Genomic DNA, 20052 nt, shown 5'->3' on the forward strand with positions numbered 1-20052 from the left:
ATGCAAGGTTGAGAACTGGCAAATCAGAGGAACATGCCACGCATTCTAGCTGCAGATGTTTGCCTAACAACTGATAGGGGTGTACAGCACTTGCTGCTGTGGGAGCCTGCCCAGCCAGTACCAGTGCTCACCGCAGAGAGAAGGAACCCAACAACCCTTCACGACTGGGTAGCTCTCAGGGGCAGCACAAGACCAAAAGAGCAGCTTTGTGCTTGGAAGCACATGGCAGGGCAGATGCAGGAAGTTTGTTCTGTGATTACATATTCCCACCCACACAGCTGTCATCAGTCCCACTCATGGCACAGAGAAGCACCTATATTTCACGCACATGCATGCACAGAAACATAGAGAGGAAAAAAACATCCCTTGGGCATCAAATACACAAATAGCACTGAAAGCCTGAAAGGCTAGAGCCACTACAGTGTTTTCCCAGCTCAGCAGTCTGCCTTGTGGCAGGGTCACCACTACACGTGCAGTGCTCTCTTTGATTTGTCTTCACCTTTGAGCTGGCACTTGCTACCTCCAGACCATAACACAGATAAAAATGTTTGGGTTTACAAGAAACACAGCACTGCGCAAACCCTGCTGTGGGATGCCCTGTATTTATAGAAATGGCTATAAGTAATAAAAGTCTGCAGGGATCACTGACCCACATACATGCTGTATTTTCTGAATAGGGTGTATGTATTAAATCTGCAAAATATGGACTGCAACACTGCTCACCTCACTCCTTTTCCCTTTCCCTCAGTTTGCTTTGGGAGCTCAGTACACCACAAAAATAGCCTAGTGGAGGGAAGGGATAGGAAGGGGAGGGTAAGGGAAGAGAAGGAAAGGAAATACATGACGAAGCAGCTTTGCCTTCCATTGTTAAAGCCACAGCTCACTCACAAATCATGTTTTCAGCCTGCAGAGTGAAAAGTGCAGAGTCGCTAGCAATGAGCTACCTAAGCTCTTCATATCAGCAATGCTGCTTTGAGTAATTGAATTATTCTATTGAGTAATTTGACAAGCCAACAGGCTGCCCATCAAATAAGAACTAGGACGCATGCCATTTGTGAGACGAAGCTGCAATAAGCTTTTAATCAGATTTCAACAAAAGCAGTTCAAGTGAGCTGGTCTAGTAATGTCTTTTTTTTTCTCTGTGAAGCCAAAAAGTGAACATTAATTGCAGTTTCTGAAGGCAGTGGAGCAAACTGAGGGAGAACAACTCATTGGAACAGCTCAGTTTCAATACATAAGATTAAAAAAAGAGATAATTTAAGAGGTTAAACAATGTCCAAGAAGGACTTTATATAAATGCATACAGGGGCCTGATCCAAATCTTAAAACCTTTTCAGTACTGACTTTTGTGATTAACTAGACCAAGGCCTAAAACAGACAGATTGATTTTGCTTACTGGGTCATGAGAAGATAACTTAAATGAGCTACACAGTAACAAGAAAAGGTCTAAGACAATAACGTAATCTACTGCTTTCCTCTCTTTCACCAATTATGCAGTGAAGCAACTTAACACAGACAGTCTAAGCACATGTCTAAAACTGATTAAAAAAAAACCAAAACACAAGCAAACCAAACCAACCAAAGAAAACCACAAAAACCCAACCCAAACATAAGTACATAACCTGGAATGCAAAGACACAACCTTGCTTTCCACAACAAATGGCAGGGACTGCTCAGCCGAGTCATGTTCTGAAGTTTCAGGTAAGAAATAGAACAAGATGTGTTTGTGGGATTGGTTTGATGCCTTATTTCTGCTTTGTGAAAGCCTGGAGAATGTTGTGTTATGTAGCAGGACTGGTGCCACTTCAGAACTGAGGTTAAAACTCCCCAAGTTGCTTTCATCACCAAATAAAAAAAGATTTGCTTCTTCTATTTGTGGTAGGAACAGGAGCTCACAAGTGGATTTCAGCTACACCTCAGGCTAGCTGTTAGCACGTGTTTAATTTTAAATGTATGCTATTAAATGTCACATGGATCTCAGAGACCTACATTAAAAAAACATTCCCCAGAAAATAACAGCACTACATTTTTCACTCCTGAAGGATGCAGGGATCGCATTACACACTTTCACATTACACAGTCCATGCATCAGCCAGTGGAATTGCCAAACTCTAGCCAGCAAGCCAGGACATTTGTCCCCTCCTACCCTGAGGAGCTGCCAAAGCAGTGGCACCACAAGGCCGGCAAGCTCCCAGTCTGGCTGACTGGACCTGAGACACCACTGGCCGAGGACCACCAGGGAGAAGTGTTCAGCTTGGCCACTGAATGGCAGCAGAATCACACCATCAGTGAGGTTGGAAAAGACCTGTGAGATCACTGAGTCCAGCCCATGGACCAACACGCCTTGCCAACTACACCATGGCACTCAGAGCCATGTCCAGTCTTTCCTTAAACACCTTTAGGGTTGGTGCCTCCACCACCTTCTGGGGCAGTCCACTCCAATGTCTAATCACATTTATCGGGCTGCTCTTTATAGGAAACAATCCTGACTGCCTGGATCTTGCTGATGCAAAGACATATTTAAAAATGAAGTGTCTTCTAGCAAGGGAACAGGGCTTAAACAGTAACAATCTCACCAGATACTTTCTAAGGCAGCTGAACACCCCCAGGAAGTCCTGTAAGAGTTAACAGAAGACCACTACCCTTATTACTGAAGTGAATAAAAATGCTGATGCATATTTATGAGTGGCCAGATGAATTTCCCTCAGTGAAGGAAAATGCTGAAACATACAGCAACACTTCTGGTTCCTTTCTGAGTATGTATCAACTACTGGGCTTATATCCTAGACAGTGAGACTTTCAAATTTAAGCTGGTCTAGGAAGTCTGCAGGGTAGAAATAAAAAGCCTACTCATAAAGTAACACCAGCAAAAGCAGACACCAAGCTCTGCAGGTGCAGCACCAGGTCTTCAGGGCAGTTGTTGCTACAAGAGACCATAAACCACAAGATGGAAAATAGAGGGAGTGTGGGGCCAGTTTTTCCAGATAATTAAGGTACCCCAAGATGCAGACTGTGGGATTTTCCACAGTGCCTGAAAGAACTAAAGACCTGATGAGCCTCTCAGGGAGTCAGGGACAGATGTCCATCTACTAGGAAACTTCTCATAATTCCAGCCAGCAAAAAGTCTGGGTGCCTCACTATCTTCCAAAATGATACATCTCGCACACAGCTAGACATATGTAAGTGCTTTTACATGCATGCTGTTGAGGAAGTATCACTGCCAGTAGTAAGCAGGCAAGAAACTGAAAGCTTCCTGCATGGCACATGATCTAACCAAAATGATTTTGGGAACGATAGCAACGAGTAGTAAAGAAACATTCTAGAGACTGTAGAAGAGCAGGGACTGTAGCCACTGCAGGAGGGACCACTTCTGTAAGGCCCACATGTATCTCTTCAGGAGTGGTTTGGATGCTCAGGGTATACAAGACACTTTGTAGGGAGAGCAGATATGATAGAGGGTTCCCTGGGAGATGGGTGTCTTGCCAGGACAGTGGCTACAGGCTGTGCAGTGAAATACAGAAGTCAAAGAACACTCAAAAGCTATGTTTAAGCAACAGAAGATTACTCACTGTTACCTTAAATCTCAGTGAGCTTATATAGGCACTCAAACCGAAGACCATTGGTACAATGGTATTTTTATCTTCTTTCAAAGACACTCACCTTCTTGATTTTTAAATAAATTCTCTTTAGGAAAAAGGAAAGTACCAACAGGTGGTTCTCACTACAGTTGACAATGACCTCTTTTTGACAGTCTCAGCAGTAAGCCTACCTACAGGTGAACCTGTTCAACCTGCTCGATGTGAAACTGCTTAAGCAGTGGGTTGGACAAGACGATCTCCAGAGGCCCCTTCCACCCCCAACCATTCTGTGGTTCTGTGAAAAGCAAGTGTTACAATAAAATGACCGATCCACGCAGACAGAATAGGCTTGTTGGTGAAGAAGGCCCAAATGGATTCAACAGCACAGTTTAGCTGCTAATTATTGCTGTAACATACACTGTTTAAAGAATAAAAATTATATGCTATCTCTCCTCTAGTTCTCATTCTAAGAACTACTTATAATGATGTAAACAACTTAGATTTATTGTTCTGCTTTGATGCTGAATATTCAATTTCTTCTTCATGCCAAAAAAAATCACTACAAGAACAATGATTTCTATAACAATATGATTTCAGTTTCAGATCTCTCACTTCATACAAAAGTTCTGCAATTATTTTCCTTCTTAATGAACAAGTTTCCTTCAGCAAGACAAAAGGCTAAGAAAAACACTCACATTGGGTTTGTTTCTTCCAAAAATTATTTCTTTATTCTCATTTTTCCTTTGTCTGCACCTGTACTGAATCTTCTAATTGCCCTTTCTCAAGACATTTAGCGAAATATCACTAATTCATAAGCAGGAATGCAGAATGAAACTGGAAGGGTTGGACGAAGCTGAGACTCAAATGTTTCAATACTGTGCCACAGATGAGGAACTACAGAGGTTCTACAGACACAGCTTAAAAAAGGACCAGCCATATTAAACACTTTGTTTTTCTTGTGGACCTTTCCATGCTCACATGAGTTTACTTAACAGACAGACCTTACAGCTTGTTAACAGTAGCAGACACCTTCAGATCCCAGGGCAGGCAGGGTAATAGTTTTCCCAATAATTTCACAGCTATCTGCACTTCCCACAGTGTACTAGCAGACTCAACAAAGGAGAGAGATGTTTTTCCTTCTCACTGGTGTTCCTTTATTTTTATTAAGATTAAATTCAAAGGTTACCCACAATCTGTATCATACAGGTAATCAAAGGGATCTGTTTTGGGGTAAGGTTATCAGCCTAAGTAATTTGCTGTGTTTTTCTCACTCTGTTATCAATAACCATGGCCTACTTGAAAACAGCTTCTCAAGAAAGCTATTTCTTAAAAAGGCTCATTTGAATTTTAAGTTGACATAAAGATACGTTGTGAAATACAGGGATAAGTCTCCTTTCCTTGCCCCTGGTTAATAGACTCTGATTAGGCACTGCTCTCTGACTTGGTATTGGGCTCACCAAATCTTGCTTCATCAGAAACTAGTAAATGGGAAATGTACTTCAAGAAACACTAGTAATTTTTTAATTCATTAGCATCAATGGTAAAAAGGGACTACATTTCTTGACTGTGCCATTGGTTCGGTCCACCAGTAGCTAGCACCACCGATAGAGAATGCACAGCTAAGTATCACTAGTCAGCTGGCATGGAACAGTATGTTAGTGTTTACAATGGCCACTATCCTTGTGTTAATGCTTGTACAGCAGAAATTATCAGGCCATACAATCACAAAGTGCATATAATTATAGCAATGACTACTGGAACCAGGTTAGTTTGTGTACACAGACCAATTGCTTTCCATTGTGGTCCAAAGGATCAAGTGAATTAAAGCAAGAACAGCAGCTGCTCTGGGCATCATAATCCCATGGTGAAGCTGAGGAACAGAGGGAAGAGAAAGATCTCACAGAAAACATTTAATACACAGAGAAAAAGAAGACAAATATGAAATGAAGTCCCTTTACATCCACCATTCAGACAGAACATACCTCCTTGGCCATGTCAGTGTATTTCTGTTTTTCTTTTGGATCTAGAACTGACCACCAATCTGCCAAGATCTTGGTTGCGCCACGATTATCGAGGCGAGGGTGTTCTTTCCGCACAAGAGAGCGGTGGCGTTTGCAGAACAAGAGAAACGCGTTCATTGGTCGGCGAGCTCGTTGCTCTGAGGACTCATCATCTTCAGTCTCATCAGCATCCTGCTCTAAACCATCAGGGCCAAGGAGCGGCACCTGGCAGAACCGAAAGGGAAGGGGTGTAAGCTCAGTTATCCGCATTGCGCACAAAGACTGAGATGGTGTGTGCTGCATGGGAATGAGGGAGAGGCACACTGACACACACAGCTGTCTCCAAAGGCCAACTGTTCCATCCAGACAATGCAGAGTTCTACATCAAACCTGATGGTCCCAGGTTCATTCATGGTCTGCAAGACTTAACGCTGACTTCCAAAGTGGAAAAATTTCTAAGCTGAGGACCATTCTCTACTAACAGTCCTAAAAGGGCTAGAGGGACAAGATCTACTCTCCTTCTGACAACCTAGAAATCATCTTAGTGGGCTGAGGCAAGCAGAGCTACCTTGGACCTTGATTATTCATGTTTGCAACCACAGAGCACACAAGGAGGAACAGGTAATAGTTTGCTAGTTTGTCAGTTTTTTCCCATCTCCTGCTAGTCACTGCTCAGCCTGTGAGCAGCACAGCAGAGCAGCCACCACAAAACTGCCCAGCAGAGGCAGAGGGCAAATCTCAATAGAATACACTGCCAAAATGTGCTCTCTCCATTTACAGGCCGGCGCATCATTCCTACAAGGGACGAGCCACAGAACTTACTGCATGAGACAGAAAATCACCTCCTACCTAACTGCGACACTGCTATTTTATACCATGTTGTAAAAGGACCTGTAAGATCAACAGAAAGCACCATCAGAGAATCGGGCTCTTGTTCATCCTTGTCAAGGTCACCCTCTCTTATCAGTGTATGGCTCAAGGCAGTCTCCTCAGCACTGACCTTTCCATTCCAGCCTCAGAAAGCCACCAAGGAGATACAGATATGAATGCCATCCACATGATGGAATCATCACATCTACATAAACAGTTCCCACTTCTTGTTACAGAGAATGAGTCTAACTGGAAAAGTGTGAGGTGCCACATGGCATTAAAAAAGGGTAAGGTCAGCATTATTGAACAACACCAAAATACCAGGAGTCAAACCAGAGACAGATTACTTCCGCTGTGCACTCACTACTCTGGAGGATAAGTTGAATTTCACAAGCAAAGACAATAAAAACTGCAGACAGCTTTTTCCTTCTTTCTCCCTTTTAATCTTTGTAGTTTTCACCTTTAACAAAGAAGAATGAAAACTTTTAGTTTGGTATGCTCTTCAGAGCCACTAGAAGCAGATACCAAGCACAAGCCAATGTCACGTCTAAAATAAGCAATTAAAACAAAAGAACATCAAAAACCCACTTTGAGCAATCAAGATTAGGATTCGCAACACATTATTAAAACAAAGCAGATAAAAATATTCCAGTCTTCAAAAATTTGTCCACTGTTTTAAAGGCATGATTAACAACTCTCTTTCTTGTGTCACTACCTGCCTTTACAGCCTTATGGGCACCGCATCGGATCACTTTTTATTGGCTGTGTTTCTTCACAGAAGAGAACAAGACAACACAAAATAAAAAACACAGCTAAGGAGAATCCAATCCACCATTAACCATCTTGGGTCAAAACATCCAATTAAATCTACCTTATCAATATCCTCCTCTTCTTCTTCCTCTTCTTCCTCTTCAGAGAAGTCAAGGAGTTTCTTGGCAAGCAGGGGATGCCACTGAAGACACTTCCTTTTTGGTCGCTTCCCAGTTCCTTCACCTTCTGTTGAGTGATCCTTATTCCTACTACTGCCTTTCATTACTGTGACCTGTCATGCAAAAATATTGATAAATTCACAACAAGCCCTTAGGCATAAATGACCATCAAACCAGTGGCAAATATATGAGGTACCAATGCAAGACTCTCAGAATTTTCTGGCAAGGTATTACCTAGAGATTTATTCCAATTATCAACATAAGCATGGATGTACTTTTTGCAATCTTAACACTTTCACATAACGCCTAGAGTAACTAGCAATACATAATTTAAGAGCATGAAGTAAGGATGCCAGCTAATCCAGCTCTCAAATGCCCTTGTCTGAAGGATGGCAGAGAAGTCCTTCACTAGCCAAGTGAGCAAGAGACTCCACAGCTCTCTCATACATACATCCATTGCAGAGTTTCATGTTTTGCCACTGCAAATGTCATTGTCAGGACATCCCTCTTTCTCACAATGGAACATATCACCAGCCACTCACGCTCACGTGTTAATCATGCACTTATATACACCAGTGTTGATAGAGAGCCCCATGATACTACAAGCTAGGATTTGTCCAGTGCCATTAAAAGGTGTGATAGGGAAATCTGAGTCCCTAAGAGAAATAAATTTGAATACACAGATTTGAAGCAAACAACCAGAGATAGTTATGCTGACATTTTCAAAGTACTGCACAGGAAATAAAAAACTATGTGCTGAGTCAAGTGTCTGCAGAAGACAAATCATATTTAGTTGTGCATGTGTCCTTACCTGAAAAATACCTCAGAACTACCTCTTAGTAAAAATACATGCTTAATACATCCAAAGTATCAGTTTAAGGGTTGACTTGAGAGATGTGCTACTCAACTAAGGGACAAATTTTTATATATACATATATATAAAAACAAATAAAACCAGCACATCACATCAAAGTACCGAAGTGCACAGCAAGTGCTGCTGGCACACAGTCTGGTCCCTCGTAGCCTTCTAGCGTTAGCGTAGTGTAATATCAGTGGCAAACCTGACAGGAGCATGGCTAGCTTTCCAAGCAAACAACACAAACCTCAAAACAAACTGAACTTAAAGAGTGGTTAGCCAGCTACATCTTTATAAAGCTAATAAATGTGATGTAGTCTCACAGGATTTTCTCACCAGCAGGATAAAGCAGCTGCACTAAGCCCTTTCCCATAGGCAAAGTCAGAAGAAACAGTGTTGCTGACTCTCAGGAAAAGGGCACGGAAAGAATAAAACCTTGTAACTGCAAGGTCACAGTACATTTTAGGATGCTGCTTTCTGTGAGATGCCTGGTGCAATGCTAATGTTTCAGCTTGTAGGGGCACACGAGAAAGCTGACACACTTGCACTTAGACCAACTGCCTGAGCCACTGTGCCACCTCCAGGGCAAATGCCCCACAAGAACCATCTTGCACAGCTCCAGCCACACTCCTACATTTAGTGAGCACTACTTCTGGTTTTGGATGATCTCTTCCAGGTATTTCTTGTTGGCTAGTTCACTGGCATTTTGGCAATGTGCCCTTGCTGGCACCCGAAACGTGCATAAGCAGCTGCTTCCACTGCAGACTTCAAGAGTGCAGGAAGCTGAAGGACCTTCAAACACTGCTTGCTGGAGGAACAACTCAAGCCTGGAAGGAAGGAAGGAAGTTCACAAATCCTAACCTACATTTTAAAATAGCATTTTCCTGGATGTATATTGAAGTTTGTTAGATCTTCCCCATTTGTCAGCAGTACTTGCCCCCCAACTCATTACAGAAACCCTGTAACTTTGTAGTAACTTCGTCCCATTAAGTGACATACTTTGCTATCCACATGATGCCACTTCTGCCTGGAAGTTTAAACCTTGATTTCATATCATGCAGTCCTCTGTTAATTTTCTGTAACGAACTCCTGTAGGTTACAGGGAGTTTTATGCAGCACATAACCATGCAACATTTCACCTAAATTTTCATCCATGACTTGCAAAACAGATCCAAATACATGAACCACTTTGTCTTAAAAAAACCCCCATTCAAGTGTGGGAAATTAAGCCACAATCCAGTATCACGAAATGTATGTTTGAAATTGGTTTTATCCCACTGTGACTCTGCCATGTACCACACTGCACTGTGCTCTCCATCTATCTCTCTTCCTAAACGGCTGAACCACCATTTGCTTTCGTTAGGGGCATTCTCAGACACAAATCAACAAAGCTGAGTTAATGTTCAAGCAGGAACTTCAGCTCCTGTGGGCAGCAGAGATTTGTTCAGAGATTGCTAAGTGATACAGATCTGCCTATTACTGCAGTCAATAAAGCATGTGGTCTATTTCTGAGCAGGATAAATACACTACAGTACAATGGGGAGAGCTATTCCAGCCCTCACCACTCACTCGTGCACATGAGCTAATGATACGGCTTCTGTCTTCAATCAGTCCTAAGTATGATGAGTACTACTAGTAGCCTTCTACCTTGTTAGTGTGAAACTAAATTAACATTTGAGAAGTTCTCCATCATCCTTCTTTACAAAGCTCAGCTGAATTCTCAGGGCTATTTCAACAACAGCGCTGCCTTTAGAGCTGGCACCTCTCTGCCTGCTGCCCTTTAAAAGGATCAGTAAGGGAAGACTTCACAGGACTTAGGTGTACTTTACATGTGTTCTCCATCACCCCCGAGACCCTGGCAATGCTCTGTGCTGAGTTTGGCAAGGCAGCACAGAGCCAGGCACCAGTCACCTTGCAAATCCCTAAGGGGCTCTCAGTACCTTATACCTCTTCACCACAGCTGAGCTTACAAATAATTTTTGTTTTCCTTGCATGAAGGCTAAGTATTAAACACTCATCACTAAAATAAATTAATCAAAGCTCCTTAGTGCTAAAATAAAAATGCACACTCAGCTTCAAGAATTCAAGGGATGTTCATTAGGTTGTTTTAATAAATTGTGAACCATTTTACAACACAGAATCAGTCAGATCCTGGCTGTCATACGAGCACCATTTACCACAGAAAAACACAGTCACTCTTTCTGCTTCATAAAGATTCTCTGCAATGGTCAACAACAAAACCCCTCCTGATTTTGACCCCACTGATGGAAGGGACTGAGGCAACAGACAGACTTCAAACTTTATGTTTACATCATAGAAGTCCCTCAATTCTTAAGTACGTCAAGCTATGTACTCTACCCTCTATGCCTGCTCTCCTTTCCTCTAAAATAGGAAGTAATTCACACGGAGCACATAAAATTATTTCCTTCCCCTTAAGGGTGGGTCATATCCTATTTTTACATACTCTTGTGTTTCCTAATCCTCTTTCCCCATATTTATTTATTCAGGTCCCTGTAAGTTCTGACCTACATTTCAGAGAGAGAGATTTCAAAGACTTTTCAGAAACTTTTTTTTGGTGTGCTTTTTGCTGATGCCCCTCAGTCAAATATAGGATTGGCATAATGAAAAATGTTCTAATTCTTTATTGCATCACATGTGACCTTTCCTGGTAAAAATGAATGCCAACATAGTGTGGTAAACCTGTTTTCCTCTGGATTGCTTCATCTTTTGTTTTACAATGCCCATGCTTTATGGTCATTTGTCTCCTAATTGTTGATACATTCACATACATAATTATGAGAGAAATCCATTTTAAAAATCCAGACAAATGCAAATTACAGCTAACATGGACATGGACATTTTCCTTTTGGCAAGACATAGCAGAATGCATGTATGATTATGATGAAACGACAGTGAAAGTTTTACTGCCATTATTTACTTCTTGAATGGCAAAACATCAATGGAATCCAGTTACCTGACTCTTAGGATTCTATTTATTTATCAGATTTTTTTTCCGTTGACACATCGTCAATAGCACGTTAGCTGCTTGTTTTACATGAGAGACTGGAAGTTGGCAGACAGAAGCAAGCAAAAATACCACCTGTTTCTCTTTCAGGGATCCCCAAGTGCTGGCAAGCATCTCTACCAGCATGCTTTTAAAGAAAGAGCTGGACTTGGACCCTACAAGAACTGAAGCTCACATTTAAGCTTGGCAATTAAGAAGGTCCATAGAAAGTCACAGAACAAGCAACGTGCAGTCACAGAACAAGCCAAATCTTTGAGAGATTTGGGCTTAAAAGTAGAGAGGATACACAACACCTGAACTGCAAAGTTTGCAATAACTGGAATTTATAAACCAGAACATTAAAAAAAGAGTAATTTATTCTACAGATATCAGTAGAAATATCATGTATCTTTTAAGGCAGATGTAATAGCTTTTAGAAGTTTGCAAGAGTAAAAATTATTAAAACCAGGCAACAAGATTTTGCAAGTTACTTCTCAGCTTAAGGATGACAAAAATGAAATGACAGCCACTAGGGAGAAAGTAGGAATATTTCAACAAGACAAAGGTATGGACAGCTTTCCTTAAAATAAGCCACATATGCTTTATAATGTCACTAGAGGATACCTGTCAAGGCTGACATTCATGATCCATTGACCTTGACAAAGCAAGATACCTTTAGGGTGACATTCTACATTACTTTTAGTGCATATACAGATCAAACATTACAGAAATATTACATCAGTACAAAAAAAATAGGAATTTTCTTGTGTGTGTGTGCTGGCTGTCCTTCTGGTTCAAGAAACACTAATCAAAGAATCACACTTTTCTTGGATGTCTTATAAATATGTATAGCTAATAGAGCTTCAGAGGACAAAAAATTCCTTAAGAAAAGAGGTGGATGGAGGGAAAGTAGGGGAGAAAACATTTAGCTTTTTACTGCCTCTGTTTATATTTCAAATACAAAACTGTTTACATGTCTTTGTTTTTTAAAGTGTTCGTTAACAACAAGCATTTGATTATATTTGACAATGCTAAGTTCTGTTTTTCTGCTATCTTCCTCTGTTATTTATAAAACCTTATACACACAGGTGACCGAGCATTAATTCAGCAATACTAGTTTTGGGACTATCTCAGCCCACTGTTGCCACTGACAATGCTGCTTGTGCTAAATAAGCTACACTTGATAAACTACATCCACAAACACCAAAATCCTTATAAAGGTCTTCAAAACCAGCCAAGTGCTCTAAGGCACACGCTGTAATACTGTAATACAGGTTAGAAAGAAATGCAAGACCTGCAAAAGCAGAACCCCCCATAGACATGGATTGTGACTATCTTCCAACTCCCTGTTGGAAGATTCTCCATAGAACAACATCTGAGCTTCAGCAACTCTCATTTCCATGAAGACAGTGGAAATGAATTTCAGATTTCCTGTTACCTTGAAAGAAACCCCACATTTCCTAGAGGCCAGCGGGGCTCTTGGTTGACTCAATGAAGACTACTGGTACAAAGGAGCAAAGGCTGAGTTTCAAGTGGATTTTCCACACTTTCTGCTCTGTTTTTCATATCTAAGTTCTCTACTACATGATAAAAAAAGTGCTAATAAGAGAGGACTGAACTATGAAACTGTGACACTAATAGCTTGTTGTTTTGGGGACTACTGATTCAGTGACAAGCTGTTTCAATGAAGAAGCAGGAGACTGGGAAATGAGTTCTTATTCTCAGCAGTCCAGTGGGCTGAAGAGGTATTTGAATTTTCACATGAAAGCAAAAGAAGACTGCTGGCTGGAAAATACACCTGCACAAATACAAAGTGGGTTTTTTTTTTTTTAGTAAGTTTATTTTAGCTGCGGAATAAATGAACCAGAATATTCCTATAACGTAAGACAAAAACTAGTTGGCACTAATTGCTGACCAGTCAGTGAATATACTCTTTATTGCTTCACAGCAGAAAGCCAATAATGAGCTTTCTAATTTTCAGAGATGTGATGGTTTAATGGGGTACATGCTGAGACTCAATGGGGTCCCGTTTACTAGTGGAGGTTTGGGAGACTGTCATGAAACACTTAGCAACACAGCTGCAAGTGTTAGTTAATTTTTAGTGACATACTCTTCCATCTTCAGAAATTATTTTAAACTGTTCCTTATTCTCAAACTCAGATATCAGTTGCTTGCTTACTTTGTTCTCTAACACATAAAATTAAACCCCAAGTTCATAGAAAAATGTCAACAGCACTTTTTTTATATTTTGGTTTTTTTTTTTTTTTAAGTATCCATTTCATACCTGCCAAAGAGAAGAAAAGCAACATATAACACAAGTCAATAGAATTTAAACTTCAACCATACTCCTTCTCTTTTCCTTCAGACATGCAAAATAAGAAATATTTTCTTTGGCATTTTTTAATGCAAAGAAATCAAGCAAGCTTTGTCTAGTATGAAAAACATTTTATGTTTAACAACTGCATCCACTATAGCACATTTTGCCTCTGTGAAGTAGCTTGCTGGTGCCAGTGAAGGGGAAGAATTGATGGAAGAGTTTGCCTTGCAGAAAAAGGTTTGGGGCGGCAAATCACTAACATCTTTACTCAAACAGAAGCATATTAATAGGAGCCTAGCGTCACTTAGGTAAAAGCAGCTGTCTGAAGACTCAGGTCTTAACCATATAACCATAACTTTTGCTGTCTTCAATTTAAGTTACAGTAGGACATTTGCTATTGTAGGGCTCATTTTAGACTTCAGCAGCTGCAGATGCAGAAACACAAAAACCAGAAACCCATTAAATCACAGGCTCCAGCTATCCTTACTTCACCAAGCAAGGCTCCAGTGAAAACATTCTGCTAGCCAAAATGTTCAGGTCATAAAGTACAGAAGACAAGCATTTGTTAGGGTGACATCCACCCTTCTGGACACCGGGTGCTAACCACCCCATGTGCCAAAGGATCACCAGCAGGTCTGCCTATAACCCTGGGCATCTGCTGGATCAAGACACCTGGATTATTAGCCTAGAAACTTCCTTTGCCTGGAGCTCCCGGAGAGCAGGCAGGGGGTTCTATCTTTGCATGCTCTGTGCAGTGCTAATCCAAAGGAACCACAAACTGGGGAGCAGGGCAAGGGCTCCTGCAGATGTAGGTGAAGTCACTCACCCAGGGGAGGGACACACTGGGACACTTGCACTATCAAACCAGGCTCTGCTCCTAGATGAAGGAGATGTAAACCACAGAACCTGGAAATTCTGGCAATTCTTTTGCTCCAAAGCAGCATTTATTTTTGTTTCTACATTTGCTGCCGCAACAGGAGAGTGCACCAAGAAACCTGGGAAGGTGAGCAGAATAAATGCCTGAAATTCTAAACACAGAGGCAGCAGAGCCCAACCTACTTTGCAATACTTCCTCCCACAGAGGGGAGATAATAACAACAACCGCTTCAAAGCCCACTACTGACACCAGAGTCATTTGCCAGCAGAGCACTTTTCACAGAATAGACTGTAAAGTGCAACCACCTCTCAGACAGGAGATGAGAGCTTCTCTGCAGAGCATCACAAACCATAGCAACAGCACAATCCAAAAAACCACTGACTTTCAGCAAGTTAGATCTGAGGGAGCACACCATGAAAAATTTGCTTTGTGTTCCTGTGTATACAAGACTACCTGAGCCTGCATGGGGAGCAGCTGTTCTAGAAAGACAGCTGTCATTCCTGCATTTCCCATTATTTCAATGTTGCAAAATGAAAGTCTTTGTGATTTGTCAACTCAATCATCAGCTAGCTCTCTAGCTTTTGCAAGCCACTAAATGCTTAATCTCAGCATAAAGAGTTTTTAGGGCTAGTGAGCTCACAGGTAAGATGGCCACTCGAAAAACTTAATGAATTTCAGTGCATAGACATTCTCATCAGATCATTCCCAGGAGGGCATCTGCAGTTCAGCAAAGCTTCCTCACTGAAGGGCCTATCAGGTAAGAAATCAAAGTCAAATTGGAATTTTATGTGAAAAGAATGATGGCCTGGAGTTCTGCTCACAGAACAGGATGGATGAGACCCTATGAATGAAAGAGAAAAAAATAAAACAAGTACATGTTCTACACTTGCCACTTCCAAAGCTCTGTTTTTATCTGTGATTAGCATGCATGCAAATTGCTGTAGGGTGCAGTCATGGCAGAAACACAGCTAAATGCTTTTGTGCAGCACAGAGCAGCACAAAGAGGAGACGTTCCTGCAGCAAACATCGCAGGGGGAGCACAGCTGAATGATAAAATCGTTCAACTCTCCTTTTTACCTCTTGTTGATTGTGTCCCAGTGTCTTTTGCAAAACCAGGACAGTGCAGCTGTGGCCATCGCTTCTGTAACCCATTCTAAGGTTTACCATGTGCGTAACAGAACTTTCATAATAAAATTCACTCAATTACCACCAATGTCAGGGGAACCATATACAGCTGTATGAGCAAATGAAAGAATTACTCCCTTAATACATATTTAATAGGCCACAAAATATCCCTGCACAACCCCGTATTATACTTTGTCTACTTCTGCTCTCTTCAATTCAAGTGCAATAGGTTAAGGCAGTTGTCTAAACGTTCCCTTGTACAGCTACTATCCACTAGTCCTATGGAAGAAGAATCAAATTAATGGCTACAGAAATTATTTACTCAGCTCAGTGTATCTTCAGTATAAAGCCCGTAAATCATGGTAATGTAACTGTTATGCAATGCAACTCTCAGAAACAACCATAAAGAGGCTATACAAGAATTTCAAATAAAAGGGGCTTGTGCCATGTTCACTAACAGAAATACTGTAAGACTGACTTGATAATAAATTCCTCTGGGCTACTAAAATATTTTCTTCATAATCAAATTATCATAATCACCTTCCATCCTCTTCCCTTACCAAGAGGGGCAAGTGTACAAAGCCAAAATTGAGAAATGAACCCTTGTGAGTCTGTTTCGTGTATAAACCCCTCCCTACCAAACTCTGGGTTAATTTCCAAGCTATTGACCATATTTAAAGTAGCAACACTTTGTCAAAATACATTGTATCTAACATTAGGCATAACCTAAGTAGGTAAACAGAATGCCAAGGAAGAGCAGAATTTTGCTAAAATAAATGGCTACAAATCTCTTCTCCCAAACAACAAGAGGAAATGGCCTCAAGTTTAGACTGGATATAAGGAAAAACTTCCCTATCAAAAGGGTTGTCAAGCATTGGAACAGGCTGCTCAGAGATCTGGTTGAGTCACCATCCCAGGAGGTCTTTTGAAAGACATGTAGATGTGGCATTTAGGGACATGGCTTAATGGTGGACTTCAATGATCTTCAAGGTTTTTTCCTACATAAACAATTCTGTGATTCCATTAAAAGTAAGTGGAAACCAAACTAATTCGCATACATTTATCAGTTATATTTGTATTTATCATCTTGCTAAAGGCAGCATTTTAAGACTCAGAAATGAGCTTTTAATTCAGACTAGATTCCTTAATGCAGTTGTTTAGTCTGATCACAGAAAGAGATACTAAGCTGAAGAACTTTAATTCTGGTTTTGGAAGTATCACTGTCTCAGAACTATGTGGATCCACATAAAAACCTTCTGGGTCTATGAACAGTTGTAATGATTTCAAAAGCAGATGTATTATCTTAATACACAATTTTCAAGTGCCATCTAGTGGTTATTTTCTATTTCACTTTGGAATTAAAAAAAAAAAACCCTTCCCTCTTCCTAATCTTTAAATTTTTTTAAAGATTATTATTTCTATCACTTCCTGTTATTTTATGATGTGACTCTTGACTGTGCAATGGTAAATAGATGCTTGAATTAAGCCTAAGTTTGAGCATTCTGATGAAATGAATTTGGGCCAGATAACAGCTAATTTCAGAACTAAAGAACTGAAAGTAAAAGGGGAAAATTTCCCCCAACCTTATCCATCTTATCCATGGAAACAAGGCACAAATGTCAGTTCATTATATAGAGCTTTTTCAGTACAACTCAATGACTTCTTACCATGAGAAAATTCTGACTTGTTAGAAGTCTGTAAAGAACTAGGGTGTCAACTAAACTCACAAGAAAATCCTGCAGAAAAAAGCATGTTCTAAGCATTCCTCACACTGGATAAAGCAAAAAATCCCCAGTGCCGTATCAAAAAGTTTCGGTTTTACACTCAACCCAACCTGTGATACTACACAAGCCCAAAAGTTAAAATACTCAGCAAAATCTGACCACTTAACATAGTAGTCTCATAATGGGAACAATTATTTCATGTCTTCTGTGTCCCATCTCAAATATCCTCTTATTCCCCGAGTATAAGGAATTGGGCTCAGCAGGTATCCCAAAAAATGGCTATATATGCACATGCAGTAGTGTGCCCAAGATAGCATCAAACCAGCTGTGCATACCATGCAGACAGCCTGTGTGATACATGCGGAGCATATAAAATCCTGAACTTAATATGTTTGGAAAGACATGTATATGTGCTTCCATTCCACCTGGAAATTTGTCAGGCAGCCAACCAATTGAGGAAAGCATCTGGGCTTCTACACAATGAACCTCAGAGAGCCTAAAAGTAAGATGTTTCTATTTCTGTAATATACTTCCACAGAGCCACAGTAACATACAAATAATTTTGTGTCCACCTATGGCTATAGAGAAAGTATTAGAACTCGGAGTCTGTGACAGAGCCAAAGTTAAAAACATACCATAACCAAACATCATCTTTGTTATTATTCTACTGAAAGACTTGTTAGCTGTGGCAGAAACAAATTCTTTGGGGAAAAAAGTAAAAACACTTTGATCTTATTAATTCTGTCTTGAATTCAAAGCACTTTAATAAAATGTGTGAACATTGCTATCTTTCTGACTTTTGCAGTTTGGAAAGAGCCTTAACAGAGACAAAAAAATCTTAGGCAAAAGGTCAGAAACAAATTCATAGTCAAACTGGAAAGAGAGCTTTTAACTCTGATCCCAGTCTGTGCTCCCTTCTACTGTCTCTCCCTTCCAGAAAACAAAGAAACTGGAAAGAAAACTTTCACATTCAGCAACCTTTTTGTGTGCTTGTTCCACAAATAATCAGAGACATTACACATGTCCAGCAAGGCACAATTTGGATGCAGCTCCAGGTGGGCATCCCCAGAGCCATTGAGCTCAGAGGATGCAGTGGAGCAACAGGCAGCTCGTCTCCCTGGCAGGGCCACACTGCTGTCCCTGCACCCCACAGCTTCTGCCCCGCCCTTGGGGAACAGCACAGCCTCGCCAAGCCAGCGGTGTCATCCTACCATGGCACCAACAGCAAGGAGCTCGCTGGGCAACCCCACCTGCTCGTGCCAGCCAGCACTCCAATGGACAGCCCTGGCACATTCCTCACTCGAGATCCCAGCCCTGTCTCCCACTCCTTGTGCACACAACCCCTTACACACACCACTGAGCCTCTCTGATCCAGGGCTCATCCGACAGCCTCAGTGTAGTAACCCACCTACTGGTCCTGGAAAATTTACAGGATTGGGCAACTACCCCTAGGCAACTGGATCGTAAGCAACACAAAGATCTGGAGATGCAGGAAATCACAAAACTGCTCCTGAATACAAGAACAGGGCATACATATGCAATGTTTGAAAGGGTAAAAAAATATTAAGTAACACACAGATGAAAGGAATAAACAATGTTACTTAAAAAGCCCTCAGAAGGTAGAATGCTATTTTATTCCATGTATAACCTCAATAAAGCAGCCTCAGCTATTTAGCATATTAAACTCCTCTTTAAACACCTATCAAAATAATCAAAATAATTTGAAGTTCCATAGTTCCATTATCCCGTTGTCTAAATCACTGTACTCGGCTAGTTCAGTTAATCCATTAAAAGGGCATGGAAATTTTGGCCTATACTGCTTCAAGTTCTTTCTAGGATGAGAGTATTTTGTGTACTCCCTCAGGTGTATCCCCTCTAAGAGCCCGTGTATTAAAATGATACGAGCCAAGTTAGCAAAGCAGTTCCCCTAGGATGCTGCACAACACCAGTAAGTCTACTGCTCTTTTTGCCAGTGAAATGTGAGCTAAAATTCTGCACGGAGATTTACAGTACTTCACTTGATGGAAAAAGTCTAAAGATCAAACCCACACAGCTTTTAAAATTTAAAAAAAGTAATTTTACTTTCATACCACAATTTAAAAAATTGCTTTAATTGAGAGCTACATATATACCAGTATGAGCTAGAAATCCCTATATAATGGCAAATTATGTGTAAGTGAGAATGCCCATATTTCTTTGATAGCAATTCACTGTAGCATTATTCTCCTGATGCTCTGTGGATGCTGAGTATGAATGATTTCAAATTCCTGAAGAAAACAAGCTACCAAGAAAATGTGTTTTTTTGCCAAGGAGGTAGCTTGATGCTAGAAGACATTTCAGAATTTCTCCCTAACAATCTCTCAAATAAGCTTTGAACTAAACCATCAAAAGTAAGCAGGGCTGTAGACAATGCTCCCATTCTCAAGCCATATGCATGCTCATATGCAAAAATGCATCACCACCTCGAGTTCTGCTGAACATAACAGTCTCTTTTAAGGAGAAAGAGACTTGGCTTATTTTTAATTCATAGAAAGACAATCACAGGATTCAGCAACGTCCACTTCTAAAGATCTAAAGCTAGAAATGTGACATGAGCTGCATGTGAAAGATTTAGGGAAAAAAAAAAACTTTTGCATTGTTCCTCTTAAAAAGGCATGATATAGTTATTCATTTTCATGCACTAACAAACCATTATTTCAAGAAAAAGGCAATATTAAATATTAAATTGAGCAGCTGGGGGTCTCTAGTCCTGCTCAAGGCAGACCTAGCTTC

At 40.7% G+C, this 20052-nt stretch overlaps 1 protein-coding gene across 14 annotated transcripts in view; it reads right to left on the minus strand.

The window, feature by feature from the left end:
• The window catches only part of BBX (BBX high mobility group box domain containing), a 138397-nt gene that overhangs the window by 48070 nt on the left and 70275 nt on the right, over positions 1-20052 (minus strand). For 12 of the 14 annotated variants that reach the window (XM_068180842.1, XM_068180851.1, XM_068180843.1 and 9 more), the window contains 2 exons: positions 7320-7490; positions 5561-5803 (listed from right to left, as the gene is read on the minus strand). The exons of 1 other annotated variant lie outside the window; for it this stretch is intronic. In XM_068180842.1, the coding sequence (XP_068036943.1) occupies positions 5561-5803; positions 7320-7481 (405 nt within the window). In that variant the 5' untranslated portion in view covers positions 7482-7490. Of the gene's footprint in view, positions 1-5560; positions 5804-7319; positions 7491-20052 lie in introns of those variants that run through there. One more of the 14 variants, XM_068180850.1, reaches the window with a different exon arrangement.

The sequence above is a fragment of the Anomalospiza imberbis genome, chromosome 2, assembly GCF_031753505.1.
Source record: "Anomalospiza imberbis isolate Cuckoo-Finch-1a 21T00152 chromosome 2, ASM3175350v1, whole genome shotgun sequence".
Taxonomy (NCBI): domain Eukaryota; kingdom Metazoa; phylum Chordata; class Aves; order Passeriformes; family Viduidae; genus Anomalospiza; species Anomalospiza imberbis.